The sequence below is a fragment of the Mytilus californianus genome, unplaced genomic scaffold, assembly GCF_021869535.1.
Source record: "Mytilus californianus isolate M0D057914Y unplaced genomic scaffold, xbMytCali1.0.p SCAF_1, whole genome shotgun sequence".
Lineage (NCBI taxonomy): Eukaryota > Metazoa > Mollusca > Bivalvia > Mytilida > Mytilidae > Mytilus > Mytilus californianus.
The window spans coordinates 97,411,137-97,435,394 of NW_026262581.1; the positions used below are offsets into that span (position 1 = coordinate 97,411,137).

Here is a 24,258-nt window from a genome sequence, read left to right on the forward strand (position 1 = left end):
GATCCTAGCTGTTTTGTTAGAGTCCTTATTGATCCTTATTCATTCACTGAGATCAGTTCATTTATAATTATAAAAGAAATGACCAATGCATTAGTTTGCTTGATTTTTCTTTTATCATTTTCATTTCTTTTTTTTTTTGGGGGGGGGGGGGGGGGTATTTTTTTTTGTATGTATGTTTGTTTGTTTGTTGTTGTTGTTTTTTCGGTACGTGTGACAAATTTATCGGACACAACTATACGTCTACGGGCTTCGAAAGGAACTCAAAGAAGCCATATTTTCTTTTCTTAATTTACTTTCCATAGTGACAAAAAAGTTTATGGGAAAACACTTTTGTACGCTGAAGCGTTTGCCGAACCTTACAATTTGTACTTTCCTCTAAATTTTTCAACAGGCAGTTAGTCATAACGTATATGTGCGAATTCCTAACTAATTTATTTGAATATTAGATCATATTTTAAGTTTTTGACAAAAATTTCTGATTGTCTTTTATTCTAAAAGATATAAACGCACAGTAAAGAACTATATAAATCGATGTTCGAAGACCAAGACCATGGCGAACGAGTGATTCCAGCAGCTAACAACTATGAAAAAAGAATTTGAAATTCACATAACAATGCTTGAATAAGGCACTAATATGGGAAAATAATTACAACGGATCTTTTATGAATAAAATATTAATCCAATGAGATTTTAAAACTAATCAATCTCGTTCTCGTTGACCTTTTATTTAATGCAAAATAACACTATAAATTTCGTGATTTCAGAATTTACTTCCATCAGGAACACACAACCCTAAACCTTGGAAAGCCACGTAGAAACGTAAGCATTATAAATTTTAGCCATAGTGGCTATGTTTCTTGACGTACAAGGAAATAATATACAAAATTTATACTAGATACTCTGAAACTCATTCAGCCCAAGTTTGACTGAAATTGATTCAACAGTTTCGAAGGAGAAGATTTTTTAAAGTAAGCAAACTAGATGAACAAATTGTAAAAAATTGTCTTTAAAGGACAATAACTCCTTAAGGGGTCAATTGACAATTTTTGGTCATATTAAACTTATTTGTAGATCTTACTTTGCTGAACATTTTTGCTGTTTACAGTTTATCTTTATCTATAATATTCAAGATAATAACCGAAAACTGCAAAATTTCCTTAAAATCATCAATTCAGGGGCAATAACTTAAAAAAAAGATACCCGATTTGGCTGATAATTTCAGGGCAGGTAGACCTTGACCTAATGAATACTTTAACTTCTTGTCTGATTTGCTATAAATGCTTTAGTTTTTGAGATATAAGTCAAAAGCTGCATTTTACCCTATGTTCTATTTTTAGCCATGGCGGCCATGTTTTCTGAGAAAATAAAACACAAACTTTATTCTAAATAACCTAAGAATCATTCAATTTAAGTATGGTTTAATTTGGTTCAGTAGTTACAGAGGAGAAGATTTTTTAAAGTTAGAAAAATTGTGTAAAATTGTCCTTTAAGGGCAATAACTCCTTAAGGGGTCAATTGACAATTTTGGTCATATTAAACTTATTTGTAGATCTTACTTTGCTGAACATTTTTGCTGTTTACAGTTTATCTTTATCTATAATAATATTCAAGTAAATAACCAAAAACTCCAAAATTTCCTTAAAATTACCAATTTAGTGGCAGTAACCAAACAATGGGTTGTTAAATTCATCTGAAAATTTCAGGGCTGATAGAACTTGACCTAATGAACATTTTTACAACATGTCAGATTTGCTCTAAATGCTTTAGTTTTTGAGATATAAGCCAAAAACTGCATTTTACCCCTATGTTCTATTTTTAGCCATGGCGGCCATGTTTTAAATAAAACACAAACTTTATTCTAGATAACCTAAGGATCATTCAGCTTAAGTTTTGTTGGAATTGGTTCAGTAGTTTCAGATGAGAAGATGTTTAAAATAGTTTACAACGGACGGACGACGACGGACGCCAAGTGATGGCAAAAGCTCCCACATTTACAATTTAGATAGTAGCTAGATTATTAGATCGAATATATTTGGGTTAGAACAAATTTTTGTTTACAGATGTAAAAAACTTGAAAAGAACATATTTCAGAGGCAAAATTATTATTATAATGATATAATCTCATTTACAGAGCTATAAAGTCACTTAGAGCAAACTCTACAAGTAGGACTAAAAGTTTACAGGTATCGGATTGACTTGTTTAAGGAGTTGTAAACTGAACTTTTAACATTAAATCTATGAAAAGTTCCGGCTAATTACGTTCCAGTTGGTTAAATAAGAACGTAATTGAACAGAAACAAAAATACCTACAACAAAAATAAAATTCCACTAGCATACTAGTATTCATAACTTGATGTTCAAATGGAAATCAAAAGTGTTCAAAGAGACAGCATTCAATAATCCGCTGTTATATTGTGGACAATGATTTCAATCATGGAGGCGGAAGGATATACGTTCCTCTTCTGCGTAAATCCTTACAGACGTTCCTACAACCGATAGCTGTTGTGATTATTATTAAGGTGCATAATATGCCAACACAAACATACAATATAATAAAACCGGTGCTATGCCATATGATACTATGCTGCTCTGCTAACATGGACCGGTTAACATAAACAGATGTAGGCTGTATTTGAATAACATTTGTAAAACTGTTATAATGCTCAATACTGTGACTTATTCCGAATAAACTGTCGTTTAAAGTGTTACTTGCCAAAACGTCAAACATTTTGCTACTGATCGATGGCATTGCTTGTGTCGGGTTAATAGTTTGTTTAAAGTTGATTTGGTGGACATCTATTATGGACGAAAACAAGCTCACAGATGACGACCCTTCCAGAATATTAAAACACGATTCATCTCGTTTTAATTTCGAGACTTGGTACTCATAATATTCCTCTGGTGATTTGCAGACACCTTGTATCTGTAAATAACGATATTTCATTCTAATTGACCTAATGCTACAATCACAGTGTAAAGGATTACTTTCAAGGTTTAGACTGGATAGTTGGTATAAATTATCAAAGAGGGTAGATGCTATCCTGGAAATATTATTCTTGCCGAGTTCTATCACTTGAATGGACAGAATTTTGGAAAAGAGTGTACCCGGAAGTGTAGAAATCAAATTTCCCCGACATTTCAAGTCAGTCAACATGTTTAGTTTTTCAAAAGCCTTCGCATGAATTAACTGTATTTTATTATGGCTAAGATCTAATACTCTAAGAGATTTTAGCATGTTGAAGTAAGATGGTAGAATTTTTGTCATTTGATTGTAACTCAAATCTAAATAGTCTAATGTGTAACGACAAGCTTCGAATAACTTATTAGGCAGAGTAACTATCTTGTTTCTGGACAAATCGAGATCAGATAGAGAGGACAGTCCAATAAATGATTCGCTTTCAAGTGATGACAACGATGAATTACTTAAATTAAGCTCTCTTAAATTGTTCAGGTTCATGAAGATATCTGGTGATACTCGAAATACATTGCTTCCAGACATATCAAGATTGTCTAGCTGAACCGGCAAATCAAGTGGTGGAATATCCTCTATGTTTTGCAGGGTAGCAAATTTCAAACTTAGTTGTCCTTTAAAGATATCACGTGGGATAGACTTGACACCTATAATAGAAATTTTGTTAAGGTGCAAGGGCATGCTAGTAGCAGAGGGTCTATAAAAAAGACTGTTTGATAGCCATCGTATGTTGCCACCGCGAATTGTCAGTGTCTTAAGAACTGTCAGCCCATCGAATATACCGTTTGGCAAAGACGATAAAAATGGTCCGTCAATAGTTAGTCTAGTTAGCGTGTTCGTTCCAAAATGAAATAACGAAGCCGGTATTTCTTTTGAATGTCGAAATGTCACATCGAGATGAAATACTTGTAAATTTTTGAAAATATTTTCACTGATCAATTCCTGTTCGAATATAACCGAAAGATCTTCCAAGCTTACTAATTTCCAGAAAGCTGAATGATGAAACATCTTGGCTGATATACCGCTAAGTTTCCGAAGATTTAAAGCGAGAAATAAACGATCATCAATATAATCCAACAAATTCCCTGTCAAATCAAGTTCCTCAAGATGTGTAAGGGACGATAATATATCCGTGTTGATAATTGTAACATTATTGCTGGCTATGGACAAAGACATCAGATCATTACCGTATAATTCAAGATTTTTAAAACTTGAATTACCAAGCGAGTTAAATGACAAGTCCAGGCGATGAATGTTTCTTGGCAAGTTATCTGGTAAATTTTTAATGTCTTTTCTAGTGCAGTTGACGACATATTCCATTTCATAATTTCCATGTTGCCTACTACATATACACTTTCCACAAACACCATCTGTCCATTGTTTAGTTGCCGACGAAAACAGTGGTAAAAGTAAAAGCAGAATCTGTATCCTTATTGAAAACACCATCATAAAACACAAAATAATCTGGAAAGAAAAAAATGCATGTTCTCGCATAAGTTCAATCCTCGATCAAGAGATATATTCAATGCTAAAAAATATTTTTTAAACGCACATGTATGTTACTTACCCATTTTATTTTTATTATCTTTTCTCTTTTGCACCGAACAAGACATGTCAAGTGTGAAACTGAAATTTGTAGGATATTTTTCCATTTTAGTAAGATATCTTCGAAAGGTTATGGTAGTTTTAAATGCGAGTGTTATTCTACACCTCGCTTAAAAATCATGAGTAGGAACATTTTACTTTTATGCAATAATGTTAATATGGTGAAGGCGATACATTTATTATCCAGCTATGCGATCTTGTTTGTAGTTTTTTTAGTAGTTGGATTCTAAAAAATGCAATGATTTGTTAACTGTGGAACGTACTATTTTTATTTTTTAATTGGAACGTACTATTCAACTTCATTTATATAAATGCTACAAATTGTTTTAAAAGGTAAAATTAATCTGTTCCATATTATATCAGGTGTATTAGTCTCCTGTAGTAAATGTAGTTTGTGTTCATAAGCAATTGATCTGTATAGTGGTATCCTCATTTGACATCAAATGCGTTGCCTAAAAAGATAATTCAAAGAAAAAATAATAACAAAAATTAACAAGAGCTGGAAAAAATATTAATTAACTTACCGATGTGGTCTATCTTTATCACTTGTGATTTAATGGAGCTTGTAATTACCTCATCACCTGACAGTGAGTGATGTTACAAAGTCTATATTTGTATCTGCTGCTAAAGTTCACTTGTCAGTGTACATCGAAATATTAGTATCTGGCAGCAGCAGGTACTGATTCAAACCTTTGGTACGTTTTTATTATGCATATTCGGTGTATACACGTATGCTTTACTACATATTCTCGGTTGATCGGTTTTCATTATCAGACACTAAATTAAATGTTCAATATTTCTTTAGAAACTTCAGCACTAGCTTGTTTTTTTGGTTGTGTAGGCAATGATAAATATCTGGCTTTCCAAATATTCGCATATTTGCATTGTTAATGTTGATATGGCAGGGCACTTCGAAAGTAGATTTTTTTAGGCTTTATTTTGAAATACACATTTACTTAACAAACACTCGGACAATCATTCTTTTTTTTTCTTCTTTTTTTTTAAGAGGTTTGCCGAAGAAAACAGTAGAGTGTAGTCTGCACAGCAAATTATTATTGTAATGCTTTACGCCCACCTCTCCCCCGTTTCTGTCCGCCTAACGAGTAACTAGAATATAATTGAAACACTAATCCTATAAAATGTTCTACGCCTTACGAGTAAGCCGAAAAATTCAGTCTCATTGTCTTATTTTTTTTTCGCATTTCAATTGTATTTATTATAAGAGTACTCCAGTACAATTTGTCATTACTTGTTAGTATGGTCTTCTATTCTCTATCGATATTTTTAATAATACCTGCAGATCGATATTTTGGCGATATATTCTCTGCAAACAATCTAGATTATTCTAAATATACACCATAACATTTTACCATACTATAAATCTTCATATAAAATTTAACGAATAACGGGACGATTTATACATATCCTATTGTTAATTTTCCTTTCCTTGATAGTGATGCTCCGTTGGCTCTTCTTTTAAAAAAGTAGTATACATCACCATTCTTATTTGAACCTCTGGAGTTTAATGATAAAATAATATTTCGCACCAGGTTTGTTACTTCTGTTTGTTTTTTTTTTTACATTAAAAATGTGTATACAGATTTTACTTGGCTTTACATAAATTCGTCTCCTTGTGTAGTTTGTGATGTTGCTACACGTGAATCTGCTAAAAAGCGTTGTAAAAAAATTTTGAGCTATGTAGGACGTCATCATGTCATATCAGCAGGGAAAGTGTTGTTAGCTAGCTTTCAGTAACAGCGAACAATATTTAAATGAGCGGACTTATAGATCGGAAGTAAATACAAGACATTGTATTAAATATAGTCTTCTAAATATATACAAATTTGATTTACACTCGAGACTATTTAGTGGTAGGTGCACTCGACTTCAATCTTAATTGACTATGATTGTCAGTTTTCCTACCGAAGGTCAGTGGTTCTCATCGGGCACTCTCAAAAGTGCTGAAAGTGGCGTTAAACATCAATAAATAAATAAATCAATCAATTTTCATGAAAGTTGAAAAAAAAATGGAGAATCAAAAGAATTGAAAATATTCTACATGATTAAACAAATCAAATGAAATACAAGGTTAGTCTCCAAGGGTTATCACACCCTATGTTCTAATATCTTGTAAACGGTCCAGATCCCCACCCCTTAACCATATATAATTCTGTTTGTCATGTCAAAATGATTTGATTGAGATATAGGATTAAAGATATAACATCTCCAGGGGTCATTCCTAACCCCTATCATTTGAAAATGTTTAAATACTTTGTAAAAGGTCAAGATCACCACCCCTAAATCATATATATTCCAGTTTATCATGCCAAGATAATACAGTTAGTCTCCTCCAGGGGGTAACGCCCACCTCCTGCCCTTTGCGAATGTTCTTATATCTTGTAAATGGTTGAGACCCCACTCCTAAACCATATATATTCCTGTATGTCATGTCAAAATGATTTGAAGGATATAAAAAAGAAAGTCCAAATGGGTCCTCCCACCCCCTTTCATTTGAAAATGTTCTTACATCTTGTAAATGGTTGAGATCCCCACCCGTAACCATATATTTTCTGCAAGCTCAATTGAATGAATAATAAGGGGAGTCCCAAGAGGGTTATGGGGACTTTGGCGTAAGGAGACTTCGTAACATCATCCTGTTACAATCATTTCTGGTTGTTTATGTTTATAGTCACAAAGTTTGTAGCATGTGCATTCAGGAGAAGACAAAAATAATTTGGTTGTTACTTTTTTCGATCCTTTTTTGTTGACTATGAACAAATACAGTTACTGTGAACTAACCGACTCTAAACCCTATCTGGTTTTCTACTAAATTCTGTAGAAAGTCGATGAGTTAAATTAGTAAATTAGGTTTTTTCAAGACCAAATCAGTCATGTCGAAGCCATCGCTTAGAAAACAAAGTCTTTCTCAGATTATGGGATTCTCTCGTCATTATTCTTGTTGGGAACTTTTTATCCGATTTTCATCGTAAACTCGATGTCACATATAAAAATAAAACCGACGAAGCTTTTATAACCAGTGTTATAAAGAATATATAACTTCGATCCTTCCTCGTTTGTCTTGATTGAGATTTCTTGTTTTTTATTTGAATTTATATGCGCAGCTGAAAAATATTACTGTTTCTACACATATGCATGTAATAACTGGGTTTGTGCTGGTCACTCTTTTAAAGATTTTCTTCATACTGCCGTATGTCGTCTTCTCACTTATCTATTTCAATTCGAAATACATACATTTGGTGTTGTTCCTAAAGAAGTTAATTGAGAAAAAGCACCCGAAAACGCAATTAAATCGACAACGTTTGAATTTCTGTTGGCGTTTGTTTAAATCCTTATACGAGACTTTCATTCTTATGGAAAAAGACTGACTGTGAGTTTTTACCGTCGATATCTTGATATTATCTCATACTCATGTTAAAAAGAAGGGGTGAGTATAAAATCAGACACACAAACCCTTACAAGTACTAATACTCGACAAACCGAAGCAAAGACCCACCGCTTTTATTGATGTTCATCATTTAAAAATCACAGCTAGGTCTCGTGTTGCAAAAACTCCCTGCTTACTGCAAGTTTAAGATGGTCCATAGATCCAGATCGAGTGGCATCATTTGCTGGATGTGGAAATGAGACTTGCAAATGGTAATACAACTACATACTAAATATCGTTGACCTACCGCTAGTGGTTCCCCTTAAACTGTCATATTCACAAAATAATACACGAGTCTAGAAAGTCAATATACCATGACTGAGGGGTTAAGGCCAAATAATCTCCATGGAAATTAGATTTGCCAATGCTAATTCAACTACATGATAAATACCATTGAGCCACCACTAGTGGTAATACATTGTTGACGCCGACGCCGCCGCCGGAAACAGCAGGCCTTAGTCTCGCTTTTTCGACTTCGTCGAGGCGAGACAAAAGTATTAAAATGCAGATAAAGGTCATCACATTGTAGTATAAATGTCTCAACAAATATGGTAAGCTCTTCGTCTCGAATCTAGCAAAATCATAATTTTCTCGATTAAATTTATAGGAAAGGGAGAGTTTTGGCTCTCTTTTATGGAAATAAGAGAAATCGAATAGATTGTAGATATAGGAAGATGTGGTATGAGTGCCAATGAGACAACTCTCCATCCAAGTTACAATTTAAGTAAACCATTGTAGGTCAAGGTACGGCCTTCAACACGGAGCATTGGCTCACACCGAACAGCAAGCTATAAAGGGCCCCAAAAAATTACTAGTGTGAAACCATTCAAACGGAAAAACCAACGGTCTAATCTATATAAAAACGAGAAACACGAATGAACTACATAAACAGACGACAACTACTGTAATCAGATTCCTGACTAAGGACAGGTGCAAACATTTGCAGCGGGATTAAACGTTTTAATGGTACCAAACCTTCTCCCTTTTCTGAAACAATAGTATAACATCACAACATAGAAAAACACACTATAAAATATCAATTGGAATTGTGTACACAAGACCTTTTGAAAGTAAGAAGACTGTTGTCTTTGAATATGTTTGTTATTTTGTTAATCATTTGACATACATGTACTTGCAATTGATCAACAACACTAAATTGGAATAAGAAAATGATGAAACAATACATGTGCTACGTGATTATTCAGTATCGTTCCCTTTCGTCGTATTGATAAGGTTATTTATTTGTTTGGGGAATAGTGTTAAAGTTACAGACTTGTTGATATAAAGGTTATAATTATATTTTAGTTCTTGTTCATGATGATTGTAGTTGCTATTTTCTGTGACGAATATCAATTCATCAATTTAATGTCAAGCAAGAATATTTTGTCGTTGAAATTCTACACAAATGTATTCGAAGTATTGCACACAATCGTGTTTGTGACTGCTTTTATTCGCTTTGTGTCCGACTGACTCCTGCTGTTTTTCTACTTTTTTACAGAAAAAACACGTGTTTTCTCGTGTGTCCCCTTGTATGATTAATTAGTAATAGAAAGCACGTGTACATGCACCTTTATTTGTTTTTTTTTATAAAAATGACATCGACCTTGACACTGATACAATACGATTCCATGGGTCCCAAGCCTGAAACAAAAGATATATTTTGTAGCAAATAACCAGTACATATCTATGAAGGACAGCCACCAATATTAGAGTGTAAAGCAATATGATTTTATATAAGCAAGTTAAGTACTCTGAGCTTGCTTTCAGGATTTGCAAACATTCTTTGATATGCTTATGTTTCGCTTGTCTTGTTTTCTGCTGTAGACATATTTGAGGCCTTTTCCCTTACTAAATTTTATTGAACGTTCTTTTGATTTCAATGACTGCAATTGAAAGGGAACGTGTTGAGATTTAAAAAAATGTTTAACCGAGAAACAAGTTCATCATTAGGGACACTCTTTTATTATATCTGAATGATTTTTTTTTTTCATTTAGAAACTACAGGCTCCCGACTCGAGACAGTCTAAATGTGTACAAACCAGACGTCAAATGTTTATACTATTCTACGTCAATGACTGTAGGAGAACAAATTAGATGACAGCAAATTAAAATCCAGAAACAAATTAATTGCAATGGTGAATCGAAGGTCAACGGAGGACTTTCCCGCGCAAATGTCATTTGTTAAACGGGATATACCATTTTTAGGTCTATATAGTCGTTCATATTCGGATCAAATTACACAGTAAAATAAAATATAAATGTCAACTATATATAATGGTTTTGAATTTAGTTACTTTGTCAGAAAAATGATTTATTTCTCGCAAACAAAACTAAAAAATATACATTAACTCGACTCCTAAAATATAATGGTATATGGAATCGTCCGAAACAGGTTCTTCTTACATCGATAAAGGTGAAATACGTAGATTTAGAATTTTGCACAAAGAATAGGACCATAGATAAAGCCCTATGGGAAGTGGAAACCAAAAAATACATGAATTTAATCACCTGTTATTAAATTTGCTTGCATAAGAGCCTTGAAGTTGAAACTACGAACGAGAAGTTGTATCCTGTCAACCCCTAAAAAAATAATACTGTCTACTTCCGCGCGCCATGAACTGAATTTTTATCTTATTGTTATAGAGTATGTTAAATTATGGGTATGTATTGCAATATTTGCTAGCCTCTGTTAATTTATTAGATTTTCTGGTTCATGGCGATATATAGCTTGATATATTGTAAAGGCAGTTGTTTATGTTTGAAGACAGTATTAGAGCCTATTGATGACTTGGTTTTTTTGTGTCGTTGGGTTACTGTCTCAATGATGTATACCACACATCTTTTATTTATACCTCTTATGGATATAATGTAAATTTGTTTCAAATTGACCTAGTGGTTTCAAAGGCAATGTTTCGATAATAAGCAGACACAGCTAGTTTTTCAGAGAACCATTGGTAATTTAAAAGAAAGATAATTAAGACTGAAATCTCTTTTCTTATAGAAATCTTTGGAAAATAACAAAAAAGGTGAAACATATAATTTATTTTATTATATAAAGTAAAAAAAGATAGAAAACATGATTGCACTGATTCGTGTAAGAACATTAGTAGAAATGATTAAAATAAATCAATATGTTGAATATTCATAGTACTTTTTCATCTATTAAATGTTATGAAACGACAAGTCTGTGGTTTTAAAAAGATACGTGCATATACATTGTTCAAATTTTTTTAATAAACAGTCCTTTATATTTTCAACTTCTAAAAATTAATTTGAAAACTATTTCAAAAATCTTAATGTAATTTGTGAATAGATTTCCTTCCAATTATTAAGAGTAATTTTCAAGTTTAATCAATATATTCTATTTTATTTTTCTTGAAAGGATGTATGTATTTTTCTTTATCAAAGCATGATTTTGCTTGTTATAAAAACCTTCAACGTATTGAATATTTCTATCCTTTAAATTTGTATTCTTTTAGAATTTTTTTTTTTAATTGACATTCAATTTATGGAGTATAACAATTTATGAATTTCATCTTTTCTTTCAAAAGAAACAAAATGTCTGGCTAATATGGCAACGGATTAATTATTGAGGACACAATGTGATACATAAAAAAACTATGAACAATTTCCATTTCCCAGAAACAATAGCATTAATAAAAATAAAATTTACAATAAAATAAAAATAAAAATTTAGTAAAAATCAGGACGAATCATTATGAAAATATAGATATTATATGGACAAATAAAAACAAATAAATCACAAATCATATCACATTTTGGTTTTAAAAATCATGACCATGTTTCTTATTCTTTATTTGATAGAACATTATTCAAAGGAATCGTCCAAATCTATCAAAAGTCCAGGCGATGATGGTGCCTTGTACGATGGGGGTCTGATAATCACTTCCTCAATCTTTTTGAAAAGAGAGCCATCTGGTGCGTGCAGAGCATCGGATGCACTTGAAGTCCTCCCTTGCGTTCTAGTTACTTTCTTGCCAGCAGCGTTTGGTTTGAATGTTTCCATTGCAGGTACTGTTGCATGTATTGCATCAGCAGCTTTAGATTTTCTGCCCTTACTTACAAGATGACTTTGTTTCTTTCCAATGTTTTCAGGTCTAAATGTTTCCATTGGTGGGACCTCTGTCAGAACTGGTAACGGATCTTTGTGATATTTGGAGAAAACAGGCTCCATCTCTCCGACTTCCGGCGAATAACCTCTGTTGATGACAGAATATGAATGGGCGTTTTCAGGTTGGAATGGACTGGCTGTTTCCTCTTTCCTTTCATTGTCATTATTACCAGGTATAACGAACGGAGAGTGAGATTTGGCTCTTGATCCAACAGATGATGCGGAAACTGGTCTGCCGTTATCATCAAGTTCTTGTTTCGACTGTCCTTTCGATTGAGGTTTACCAAATACAGGAGTAGCTGATGACTGTTTTGTGAAAACTGACGGAGCTTTTTTGCTAAACACTGGTGTTGCGTTTGATTGTCTACTAAATGTCATGGGTTGTGGTAGTGAAACATTCTGGTTTCTTTCGTCATCCATATTAGTATCCTGAATTTGTATATCGGCAGGACTTGGATGATCTCCTTTTGGTCTAGACCTCACTTGTGGAATAATACTACTTAGGGTAGCTAATAATGATGATTTACTCCTTGGACCACCCGAATGAGATGTTGGTGGCAGAGCAGCAGCTTGGTTGAAGAGTGTACCACGGGGTGGAGCTGGTGAAACCATGCTTTCATCTTCTATTGCTTCAAAGAGAATAGGGAAATCGGATGCCGATAATGCAGAACCAGCACGGGAATCGAGTCGGCCAAATCCTTCGTTGTCCTCAAATAAGAAGTTTCCGGTACGTGAAGTTATCCTACTTCTTGAGTAAGCCATATCTTCATCAATATCCTCCTCATTATCTTCTTTAACGATTTTCTCCTTATGACTGTCTGTTATATTTTTTTTCTTTTTGAAACAAAGAAGTCCTTGCCACCAACAACAACAACAGAACAATACTATGATAATGGGTATTATACAGCAGACAGCAATTATAATCATCAGCATCATGTCGTCTTTTGATTCTGTCTCGGTGTCTGTACAGTAATCAAAATAGTCTTTCAGTTTGCATTCATCGACATTAAATGTTGATTGACAGTAGAATATTAGGTTATGTACAAGCAGTATATACGTAGCGTTTTCACCAACATTTCCATAGTCCATCAGGCACGATTCTAAAAAGAATTCTGTTATGTTACTTACATCATTGCAATATTGCTGTACATCAGAATTATTTAAGGCTGCAATACAATCGTTCAAAACAGAATCATTCACATTTGATGGAGTAACATCTTTCGGCAAGTATGATTTTTCAGTTGGTATGTCAGATGGAAGCCACAAATCATCGCTTTCTGGTTCGGTAATTGTCCCGTGCAGTTTTGTTGTGCTAGAGGACATAGGTGTTGCCATATTTGAGATAAGTCCAGTGCCTTCATCGAATCCAATTACTGACAGTAATTCGTTATCTGAAGTTATGTCATCAACATAAACGGACATTCCAGACAGAATTGTGTCAAGAGATTTTGACACTTTCCAAATTCTAGCATGATCGATTTCCAATGGGCTATCGTAGTTTCCGAACAGGAACATTCCTTCAACATTCAATGCAGATGATACATGAACATTCCTTATCGCTTTGTACTGTAATCCTCCATCGGTCATCATATAGATGAGGAACTCTCCATCGACAGACTCCCATGTTATAGCTGTATATATCCATGAACTAACTTTCATTTCTAATGCAGATATCCGTGTATTTCCCCACTGTATTCCTAGATAGCCATTTTCTGCCGATAAAGTTAGATTTTGTCCATCCATCTGATAAACAATTAGAACTTGATTACTTAGATGTACCTGTATTCGAATCCAGAAAGATATTGTAAACGCAGTTATATCCTTAGTCATATGTATGTTAGTATAGGTAGCAGTTTGTAATGTTAAATGAAGCAGGTACCCTGATGTTGATAAATTCTGTTGTCGGTCAGTGTGCCAAGTGTGAACTGATGTTAACGATGAACCAAACTCTTTCTTTGTCCATGAACCAGTATATGTAGCCGATAAACCATGATCAATGAATGTGGAATTTACACCACGTGACTGATCAGAGGGCGATACAATGTCCATCCACCATGTATTGTCTGCATTACCAAGTAATCCCGTGGCTGTCTGTCCACTACCTATGCCTACTTTAAACCGACAGATAAGTCCGATGTTACTATCTGCTACCAATACGGTAAACGACCCAACTGTTATACGGATGTACTCTCTGACAATCCATTTTATACTTATGCCCGCTACAGCTGTTGTTGTTGGAAACTCAAAGGTTGTTGAGCCTCCAACATGCATTGGTTGTAATGTATCATTGTATCTCATTACACTAACAGTTTGTCCACCACTATTAATAGAAATTTCTTTAATTTGTCGGCAATAGATGTCACCATTACAAGGCCAGAAAACGGCTTGAACTGATAGTCCTGAAACACTGTACACATTGTAGATTCCTGGTAATATTAGTCTATATGATGCACCTCCTAAAGTTGTAATGTATGACGCAAATATTAAACCAGCCGCGTATGACTGACGGCCCTCAATATTCTGTACCACAAAATTACAGTCTGTTCCATACCACCCAAGTGAACATTCTATGCAAGAATAAGAAGAAACTGAAATTGTAACAGTAAATAATGTTGAGAATGATCTCCAGTATTCAGAGACTGAAACACTTTGTCCGTACCAATGAGCATGACAAGCACATTGTCCAGATGACGAATCACATGTTCCATGTGAATTACAAGCTCCCATTGGTCCTAGTCCACACACCCCAGAACAAGATGATCCATAATGTGATGAATCACATGAACATATGCTATTGTTTGCAAATCCAAAAATGCATTCATTACTACAAGATCCTCCATACCATGTTACATATTCTTCATATACATCTACTAGGTTGCACATACTTTTAATTGGCGAATCTGTTAAATTTTTAGCTTCCTCACAGTAATCAGAAAAGCTTAAGAGTATAACTTCTGCAAGATCGGGATTTCCTGTTGTTTGCACTAAGATCACACACTGGTCATATAAAGATGATAAAATGTTTTCAAGACCAGCACAGTTAGTCGTTAATTCTGAAGATTTCAGCAGGTCATCGCATCGTGTTGTATCTATAGCTGTATTTAGTGGTGTCAATGTTGTCAATTCGGGAAGTTTTAAATCTACACCTGGGCTCAGGTCTAGGTCTGATGCTGCCCAAGTCGGTGTATTGTCATAATATACCATATACATGTGTTGTGAATTTTTCAGATCTGATGCTATATAACCAGTTCCTTCATTTAATGACCATACTGCATGAAGATCTGGTGTCTTATCTGATACAGAAATTCTCCAATTGTTCCTGACAATGGATGGACTATGTGGACGTGTCCAGATCCTCAGTTCATCAATATATCCATTGAATGTGCCGATTGGAAACAATGAAGTAACGCCATCACCTATTTGTCCCACTGTAAGAGTTCCTCCTGTTTCAAAAATATTTAAAGGACATGATATTTCCTTCACAGTGGTGGTACCTGAACCAGATATAAGGTAAATTTCCAGTTGATAACCACTCTGTTTCCAAACAAGATTAATTTGGTTCCATACATTAAGCTCAAGTAAAATATTTGTTTGATACACATACTCATCAGCAATAATGACAATACCAGTCTTGTAATTCACGACAATAGTTTGATGACTGTTTGTATGATAGGTTAACATCGGTCCGTTGACGGCTGTTGGTTTGACATGGAATTCGACTGTAAAGACTGTTGTCGGCATTTCAACTTCGCTAACGTATATCCCTGATCCACTAAACAGGAGACAAGCTGGACCTGTAATAATGTACTGTCGTTCTAGCTTTTCATCAACGAAAATGTCAGTAAATACATAGCTGTTCGTGAAGAGCTCAACTGTAAGGAAGTTCAACTGACCGACACAGGAACCTTCAGATGTGGTATTGACAGAATTGCTACAGATACTTGTTCTTGTAGAGTTACAAGCAGCCAGTTGAATAGCAGACTTTGTTTCGCATGATGTAAGTATGCCATCTATGAGGGCTGCTTCAGAAATCCACTTGTTATTTGGGTATGACATTGTCATGATAAGTCCATTGTCTACGTATATTATCTTGACTGATAGTTCCATGTTAATGAAGGTCACAGATAAAATATTAGTTTGGGAGATTGAAATTTCAAATTTACTGGTGGTATACTTGTCGTAAACGTTTATTTCAGCCGAATTTGTGTATATCACAACTGTAGACTCCTGGAAGCTGTTCTTTGATCGGATATAATAGAAAATACCATCAACATTGATTACAATATCTCTTAAGCAAAGATGTGGCCTGAGGGTATCATAGCATGTTGACATGTGTCCGTAAACATTAACTAATTCATCTGAATGTCCAAATAATAAATATACGCTCTTGGCAGTCAAATCAACTAAATATCCGTCAAAAGAGATCATCTGACCGTTTGTACTTATTTGTGCTACTAACACGGACTGATTAGCAGGTTGTCCCGTTGCCATGACAACACATTCGTTTCCTTCCCATCCTATTGCACAACTACTACATGCTGATCCAGACCAGTGACCTTCACATTGACACAGACCACTTGTATCGCATACTCCTTTATCGTTACAGGGTAAAGTAATTCCATTCGGACAGAATTGATCGCAGTGGGCTCCATGGAAACCATAGTAACAAATACAAGATCCATCTGAACCTAAATAGCCAAATCCGCAGTTGTTACAAACTTGTGAAACCCAAAATGGTACAGATGTATTCAAGCTACACATGCTATTGAATAATGTACTTGCACTGCCTCCAGTTATACCACACACGGTGGCAAAGCTTATCATAACGGTAACACTGTCACTAACATTTGAAGTAGAACTTCCAAGTAAGATGCATTGATTTTTAAACCAGAATGTAGTATTTGCTGAAACACTGCCACAGGAACTTGAAACAGCAGTAAAGAAATCTGTACAAAGACTAACAGCTTCTTTTTGATTATTTATATTAATGGCAACTTCATCATTTATAACTTTCAATGTTTTGTCAGATACTACCCATACAGGTGACTGCCATGGGAAACTTGGAAGACTCATGTCATTTCCTAAAACACTATCAAATGCAGTATATCCAACGCCTTCAGAAAATGACCATAACGATGAAACATTGTTTAGAAATCCTGATAATTTTACATTCAGACTCTCTGCCTGGAAGATAAGTGAAGGTAGCAGTGGGTCTTTCCAGATGGATGCTTCTTCTATTTCTCCAACAAACGACCCAGTGTAAGTATACTTGTCAGATTCAAAAGATGGAATCCATTCTCCTAGAGCAATCTTCCCACCTTCCAAAAATAAGTTTGGACAGAAATCACTAATGACCTCATAACTGATAGTTATATTAGGACCGTAATGATAGAAGTATATCTGGTTGTTGGTTCCATCAAATGTTATGATTATCTGATTCCATTCACCAATGTGTGGACTGATAGTTGTTGAGATTGATTTTGTTCCACATTCCATTGTAACAGGATTACTATTAAGTATCGAGAATGTTGTATTTTTACTGTAGGCCAACAAGACACCTCCTTCTGCAGTAGGTTTGAAGTACATACTTAGACTGAATGCTTGACTGTTCACTGTGTCATTGTCTCTGTATTTTAATGTCTCTGATACAGATGAAGTTTCGTTAAATGCCAAAGCAAATCCAGAGTTCATAGTCACATTCTGACCAAATACAGTTAACAACGTTTGAACGATTGGTCCATCCACAGAAACGTATGTAGTCTCTATATAATGCATAAGGTCATTCTGACTGTAAGTTTCATAGGTATAACTTGTCCCAGCACAATTTCCAATGATTCCAGTTGCTATTGAACAGACTGATGATTGTACATTCATTGCTATATCTATTCCTTGGTTCTGTACAGTTATTTTGATAGTACTTGTTCCAACAGTTATTTCGAGATCAGTATATGATTTCAGTTCCATGGTCATGTCTGACATAACAGTAGTCACTCCATAATCTAATTTAACTGTATCCTGATAAACGATTGGAGGCATATCATCTTGTCCTGATGGCATAATAACAATCTGAGTTGATGATGTCTTGATTGAAACTCCAATAATACAAGAGCCAAACATACAGTTCACTTGATAGACTTCCACAGCAAAGTTCGTAGGAGAGTCAAACACTGTATATACTCCAGATATTGTATCTAATGATATCTGATAACCATTAAATCCCATGAAGTCGGCCTTGCCTGTGATATATGATTTTGTGCCAAGAGAGGAACCCTGGTACAAGACTCTGCAGTCTGGTCCATTCATTCCCGAAGTACATGTGCCACAATCAGCTGATCCATCCCAGTTCCAGTCACATTCACAAAGTCCTGCTGTGCTACATTTTCCATGGTTGTTGCACGGCGAATCGGATCCACCAGGGCATATTTCAGTACACGATGATCCATAAAAGCCATGGGCACAAGAACAAGAGCCATCTGCTATTATTTCTCCATAAACACAGGTCTTAGAACACCCACTGTTCTCTTTGTCAAATGTATTTAGACTATTGCACAATATAGTTGTTGGAGATGCAAGAAGATCTTGAGATGTCTGGCATATTTTCCCAAAACTCAATATCACATTGTATGCAGATGGCAAATTTTGTGTGGCACTGTATATCTGAAGGCAATCTGTGTAGAATATGTTTTTCGTTGCTGAAGATACATTTCTACATGACGTGTATGTATTATTTATAATTTGGTGACATATACTTTCTGCCTGTGTTTGAATGGCTAAACTTTCATAGTACACATAAGTGACCTCTGGGTAGGTGTTCTTTACATAGTACACATCGGATGGTATCCACTCAGGTGGTACCCATGGTGACATGGGTAAATTAATAACAGTTCCTTGGAGATAGTCAGATGTGACTGATCCTTGGCCCTCATCAAATTGCCATAGAGAACTTAGCAAATGTTGTATATCTAACGGATCTTTTTGAAAAATGTCAGTCACAATGTTTGGTTCTAGCGATATCTTCCAAACCAAGAAATTGTCTATTAGTCCACTGAATGCCTCTGGTGCTGTGAGTACTTTACCATTAAATGGGGGCTGCCAATGACCTATGGATAAAGTTCCTGGATCACTGAATATGTTTAATGGCAAAACATAGCTTCTTCTCTTGATGTTCCCTTCACTGTTGAAAACGTATATATCAAAGTCTCCCAATTCTCCATAGTACATAACCACTACTTTGTTCCACTCATTGTATTGTAATGTTAGATTTGTTGTATATGTTTGATTTTCATAAATAATCTGAACTGAATCAGAAGATACTTGAACAATGAATAATTTGCTGTTACTAAATGAGAACAACACACCTCCTTTGTCTGTTTCATTGTTTAACTTGGTAAGGAATTCAAACGTAATGTTGGACCCAATGCTTGTGTACAAGTCTACATCACCATATATTATAGATGAGGCAAAATTTAAACTGTATCCACCAACATTTTGGTTTTTGTCATATGTAGATGGATAATGTACAAACTCATTACAGGATGTTACTGCAAATCTGGTAAAGTCAAGTGAACTAGATAATGATGTATTCTTAGCCAATATTACATTGTTAAAATCCAAAGGGTATACAATTGGCGAAGGTGAAGATACTTGAATATTTCCTGAGTATGTACAGACATCTGGTGAATATATTTCCCTATACAATAACTGTTCAAGTTTGAGTGTTGAATTTTCTTCTCCTGATCCACTTAACAATCCACTTGTCAATTCCAGGTACTTGAAATTCATCAAAAACTCCATGGTAAGATATTGACCTTGTAATCTAATTAAAATCTCTGCATTGTCAGCAATAGTAATCTTTAATTCATCTATATCTAATCTCTCCAAGTAAAATCCATGAAAGTACAAGGTATTGTCAACTGCTGTTTCCTGGTTCTCAAGGTAAACAATTGGTTTGTTAGTGTCCAGTTTTGGAGCTTTGATTGTGATTGTGGAATATCCTTGTGTGGAATCTCCCAGACGAACAGATACAAATGTTATACAGGTGTAGTTCTGATGGCATATGATGTACTTTCCTTGTATGACTAGCACATCACTTACTGTCAGCAGTGTGTACACTGATGGTTCCCTGACTATAAAACTCAAACCATCTAAGTTTGTCATATGACCTAGCTGGGATGCCAAGGCAACTGATTTATTACCATTAAGTTTGTTTTCTGCAATTTGACAATCTAGTCCAATCCATCCATCAGAACATAAAGAACAGTCATCTGCTCCTTGCTTGTTGAGAGGACAGTCACATTCTCCTGTCTGATCATCACATGATCCATATCCTGAGCATGGATTGTTTGCTCCTCCCGGACATTCAGTGTCACATGTTGTGTTCCAGTACCCATTATTACAAATACATGTTGTACCTCCATTTTTGGTGCCAAAGTAGCACTGTGGGTCACAGTAATCACCCAAAAGAATGTTAAAAGCAGGGTTATTAGCCATGTCAGTACAAAGTGTTGATACTGGCCAAATGTCCATATTTAAACTAAACTGACAATAATCTGCATATTCAAGGACTGCATCTGCAATTTCTCCATTATTCTGTGCTTGCACACATTCTGTTTTGTATGCATAATTCAATCCACTGCCAGCAGCCATACAAGTGCTGTAAGAAAATTGTAGTTAAAATTAGTTACCAGTATATTAGATAGTTTAAGAATCTCAAGTAACTAGGGATTAATTTATTTTTGTGGATTTAGTAAAAAAAATACATCTCATGGAAATTTGATTTTGTTAACTTGCTAAAGTCTGCATACAATCCTATAGATAATTGGGACTTCTTTGAACATCTGAATTTGTGGTTTATCAATACCCATGAAATCCACGAAAAAATAGGTAACCCATAAATATTAATGAATCCACAGTAGTAAAGACAATGTGATTTATTTTTTTTGGATAATAAATTTATGATACAAATTTCACTCAAGATGACAAGTTGTTCTATAATATTGGATACTAATTTCATTCAAGAAGACAAGTTGTTCTATAATACTGGATACTAATTTCAATCAAGAAGACAAGTTGTTTTGTCATCTTGGATACCAATTTCAATCAAGAAGACAAGTTGTTATGTGATATTGGATACCAATTTCAATCAAGAAGACAAGTTAAGTGATATTGGATACCAATTTCAATCAAGAAGACAAGTTCTTAAGTGATATTGGACACCAATTTCAATCAAGAAGACATGTTGTTCTATAATATTGGATACTTATTTCAATCAAGAAGACATACAGATTCCACCACTGCAACAAGTGTGTTACCATATTTCTCCACTCGAGACAGTTAAATTTTAATATTTAAAGCGTGAGGCTTGCAGAGATTTTTAAATAATTAAAATTTAACTGTTGAGAGTGGAAAAATATCGCAATACACGAGTTATAGTGGTGCAATCTGTTTCTCTGATGATTTTTATCCTTCCTTTTGAAAGATTTGCAGAAAGTTCCGTTCTTTATATGTGACGTCATCTGGCATGGTCGCCTTTTTTCATGACGTCACAATAGAAAAATTCAGAAGAAACCAAGAAAATTTGACGTCATAATTAAATTTCAACCAATCATTTGCTGAGAACAGATATTTCACTAGTGAGGTAATATTTTTCTCACACCGATCAAGAATTGTGAAAATAGCACAAAAATTAGAGAAAAGTTGTTCTATAATATTGGATACTAATTTCAATCAAGTAGACAAGTTGTTTTGCATATTGGATATCAATTTAAATCAAGAAGACAAGTTGTTATGTGATATTGGATACCAATTTCAATCAAGAAGACAAGTTGTTATGTGATATTGGATACCAATTTCACTCAAGAAGACTGGTTGTTATGTGATATTTGATAACAATTTCAATCAAGAAGACAAGTTGTTATGTGATATTGGATAACAATTTCGATCAAGAAGACAAGTTGTTATGTGATATTTGATAACAATTTCAATCAAGAAGAAAAGTTGTTATGTGATATTGGATACCAATTTGAATCAAGAAGACAAGTTAAGTGATATTGGATACCAATTTGAATCAAGAAGACAAGTTGTTATGTGATATTGGATACCAATTTCACTCAAGAAGACTGGTTATTATGTGATATTGGATCAAAGATCAATATCAGAATTTCTAAATTTTTCACTGACTTTCATTTTGTTATCAATATGCAGAATATTACTCCAATTCTAAAAGGTAGCTTCTACAGTTTTAGTTTTATATGCTCTAAAAAGTTTTATATTTATTTATACTTTCAAGGCTTTCTGGTGAAGAATATAAGTGAAGGTAATTCAAAAAGCTTTTATTGGGTTTTCTTAAATTGATATTATACTTTGTTATTTAAGAGTAAGAATATGTTTTCTGCATTAGGTGCTAGATGAACTCTCTTCTGTAATCAACCTTCTTATTTCTCAACATGGAATTTGTATTGATATGGAAAAAATGATTTTTTAAATTCTTGCAATGTCAAACTATAAAGTAAGATGTAGCCTTTGCAGTGATTGCTTTGCAAGAGGGGAATAATTATATCTTAGATTTTTTTTGTTACCAGTGATGGATTCCGGATTGTCATGCTTTCTTAGTTGGTTTATCAATGTGTTTTAGTATGGACAAACAGTTGTGACAAGGACGTATTATAAAATGGAAAATAAAGTAATGTATAAAGTCAATGAAAATGTATTAATACATATTACAGAGTATAGCTTTGACTCCAAAGTTTATCTTTCAAGTTGGCATGTATTTACCAGACATTAAAAAAACTTTTTTGAACTTTTTAAACACATGGTAACTTGCTTGAACATAGCTTAAATGGTTATGGAAAATCATAGAAATTTTTCTTAAATTTTTCCTTTAGTGCGTTCCTGTGCAACAGTTTTATTCCTTAAAGTGGCATTGGCTGTCAAATTAATGTTTAATGATTTGACTCAAATTCAAATATATGATTTATAATACTAAAAGGTATATCCCAATAACAAACAAGAGGCTCTCAAGAGCCCGAATCGCTCACCTGTAATTTTTTGCTTAAATCTTTCATCAATGATTATTTTTGCTTTTCAATATGTATTAATGAGTGGCTTAAAAATGCCATTTAAATGTTCTTTGTATCTGTCATATTTTCTTTAAAAGAAAAAAATGTTTTTCTTGACGTACAAGGAAATAAAATACAAAATTCATACAAGATACTCTGAAACTCATTCAGCCCATGTTTGGCTGAAATTGATTCAGCAGTTTCAAAGGAGAAGATTTTTTAAAGTAAGCAAACTAGATTAGATGAACAAATTGTGAAAAATTGTCTTTAAAGGACAATAACTCCTTAAGGGGTCAATTGACAATTTTGGTCATATTAAACTTATTTGTAGATCTTACTTTACTGAACTTTTTTGCTGTTTACAGTTTATCTTTATCTATAATAATATTCAAGATAATAACCGAAAACTGCGAAATTTCCTTAAAATCATCAATTCAGGGGCAATAACCTAAAAATCAGATACCGGATTTGGCTGATAATTTCAGGGCAGGTAGACCTTGACCTAATGAATACTTTAACCTCCGTCTGATTTGCTCTAAATGCTTTAGTTTTTGAGATATAAGTCAAAAACTGCATTTTACACTATGTTCTATTTTTAGCCATGGCAGCCATGTTTTCCAAGGAAACAGAAAATAGTATACAAACTTTATTCTAGATAACCTAAGAATCATTCAGCTTAAGTTTGATTTAATTTGGTTCAGTAGTTTCAGAGGAGAAGATTTTTTAAAGTTAGAAAACATGATAAACCAATTGTGTAAAATTGTCCTTAAAGGGCAATAACTCCTTAAGGGGGCAATTGACAATTTTGGTCATAGAAACTCATTTGTAGATCTTACTTTGCTGAACATTTTTGCTGTTTACAGTTTATCTTTATCTATAATAATATTCAAGATAATACCCCAAAACTGCAAAATTTCCTTATAATTACCAATTTAGTGGCAGCAACCCAACAATGGGTTGTTAGATTCATCTGAAAGTTTCAGGGCTGATAGAACTTGACCTAATGAACATTTTTACCCACGTCAGTTTGCTCTAAATGCTTTGGTTT

At 34.1% G+C, this 24,258-nt stretch overlaps 2 protein-coding genes across 2 annotated transcripts in view; both read right to left on the minus strand.

The window, feature by feature from the left end:
* Positions 1-2,125: 2,125 nt before the first annotated feature.
* LOC127738435 (leucine-rich repeats and immunoglobulin-like domains protein sma-10) lies at positions 2,126-4,291 on the minus strand. The gene is made up of 3 exons (XM_052249681.1): positions 3,904-4,291; positions 3,277-3,618; positions 2,126-2,157 (listed from the first exon to the last, which is right to left on the minus strand). Exons 1-3 carry the CDS (start codon positions 4,289-4,291, stop codon positions 2,126-2,128), a joined length of 762 nt encoding a protein of 253 aa, XP_052105641.1.
* A 6,759-nt stretch (positions 4,292-11,050) lies between these two features.
* LOC127738444 (uncharacterized) overlaps positions 11,051-24,258 on the minus strand; it is a 144,779-nt gene continuing 131,571 nt past the window's right edge. The window contains exon 64 of the mRNA XM_052249693.1: positions 11,051-20,806. Coding sequence (XP_052105653.1) covers positions 11,851-20,806 — 8,956 coding nt within the window. The 3' untranslated portion in view covers positions 11,051-11,850. The remainder of the gene's footprint in view (positions 20,807-24,258) is intronic.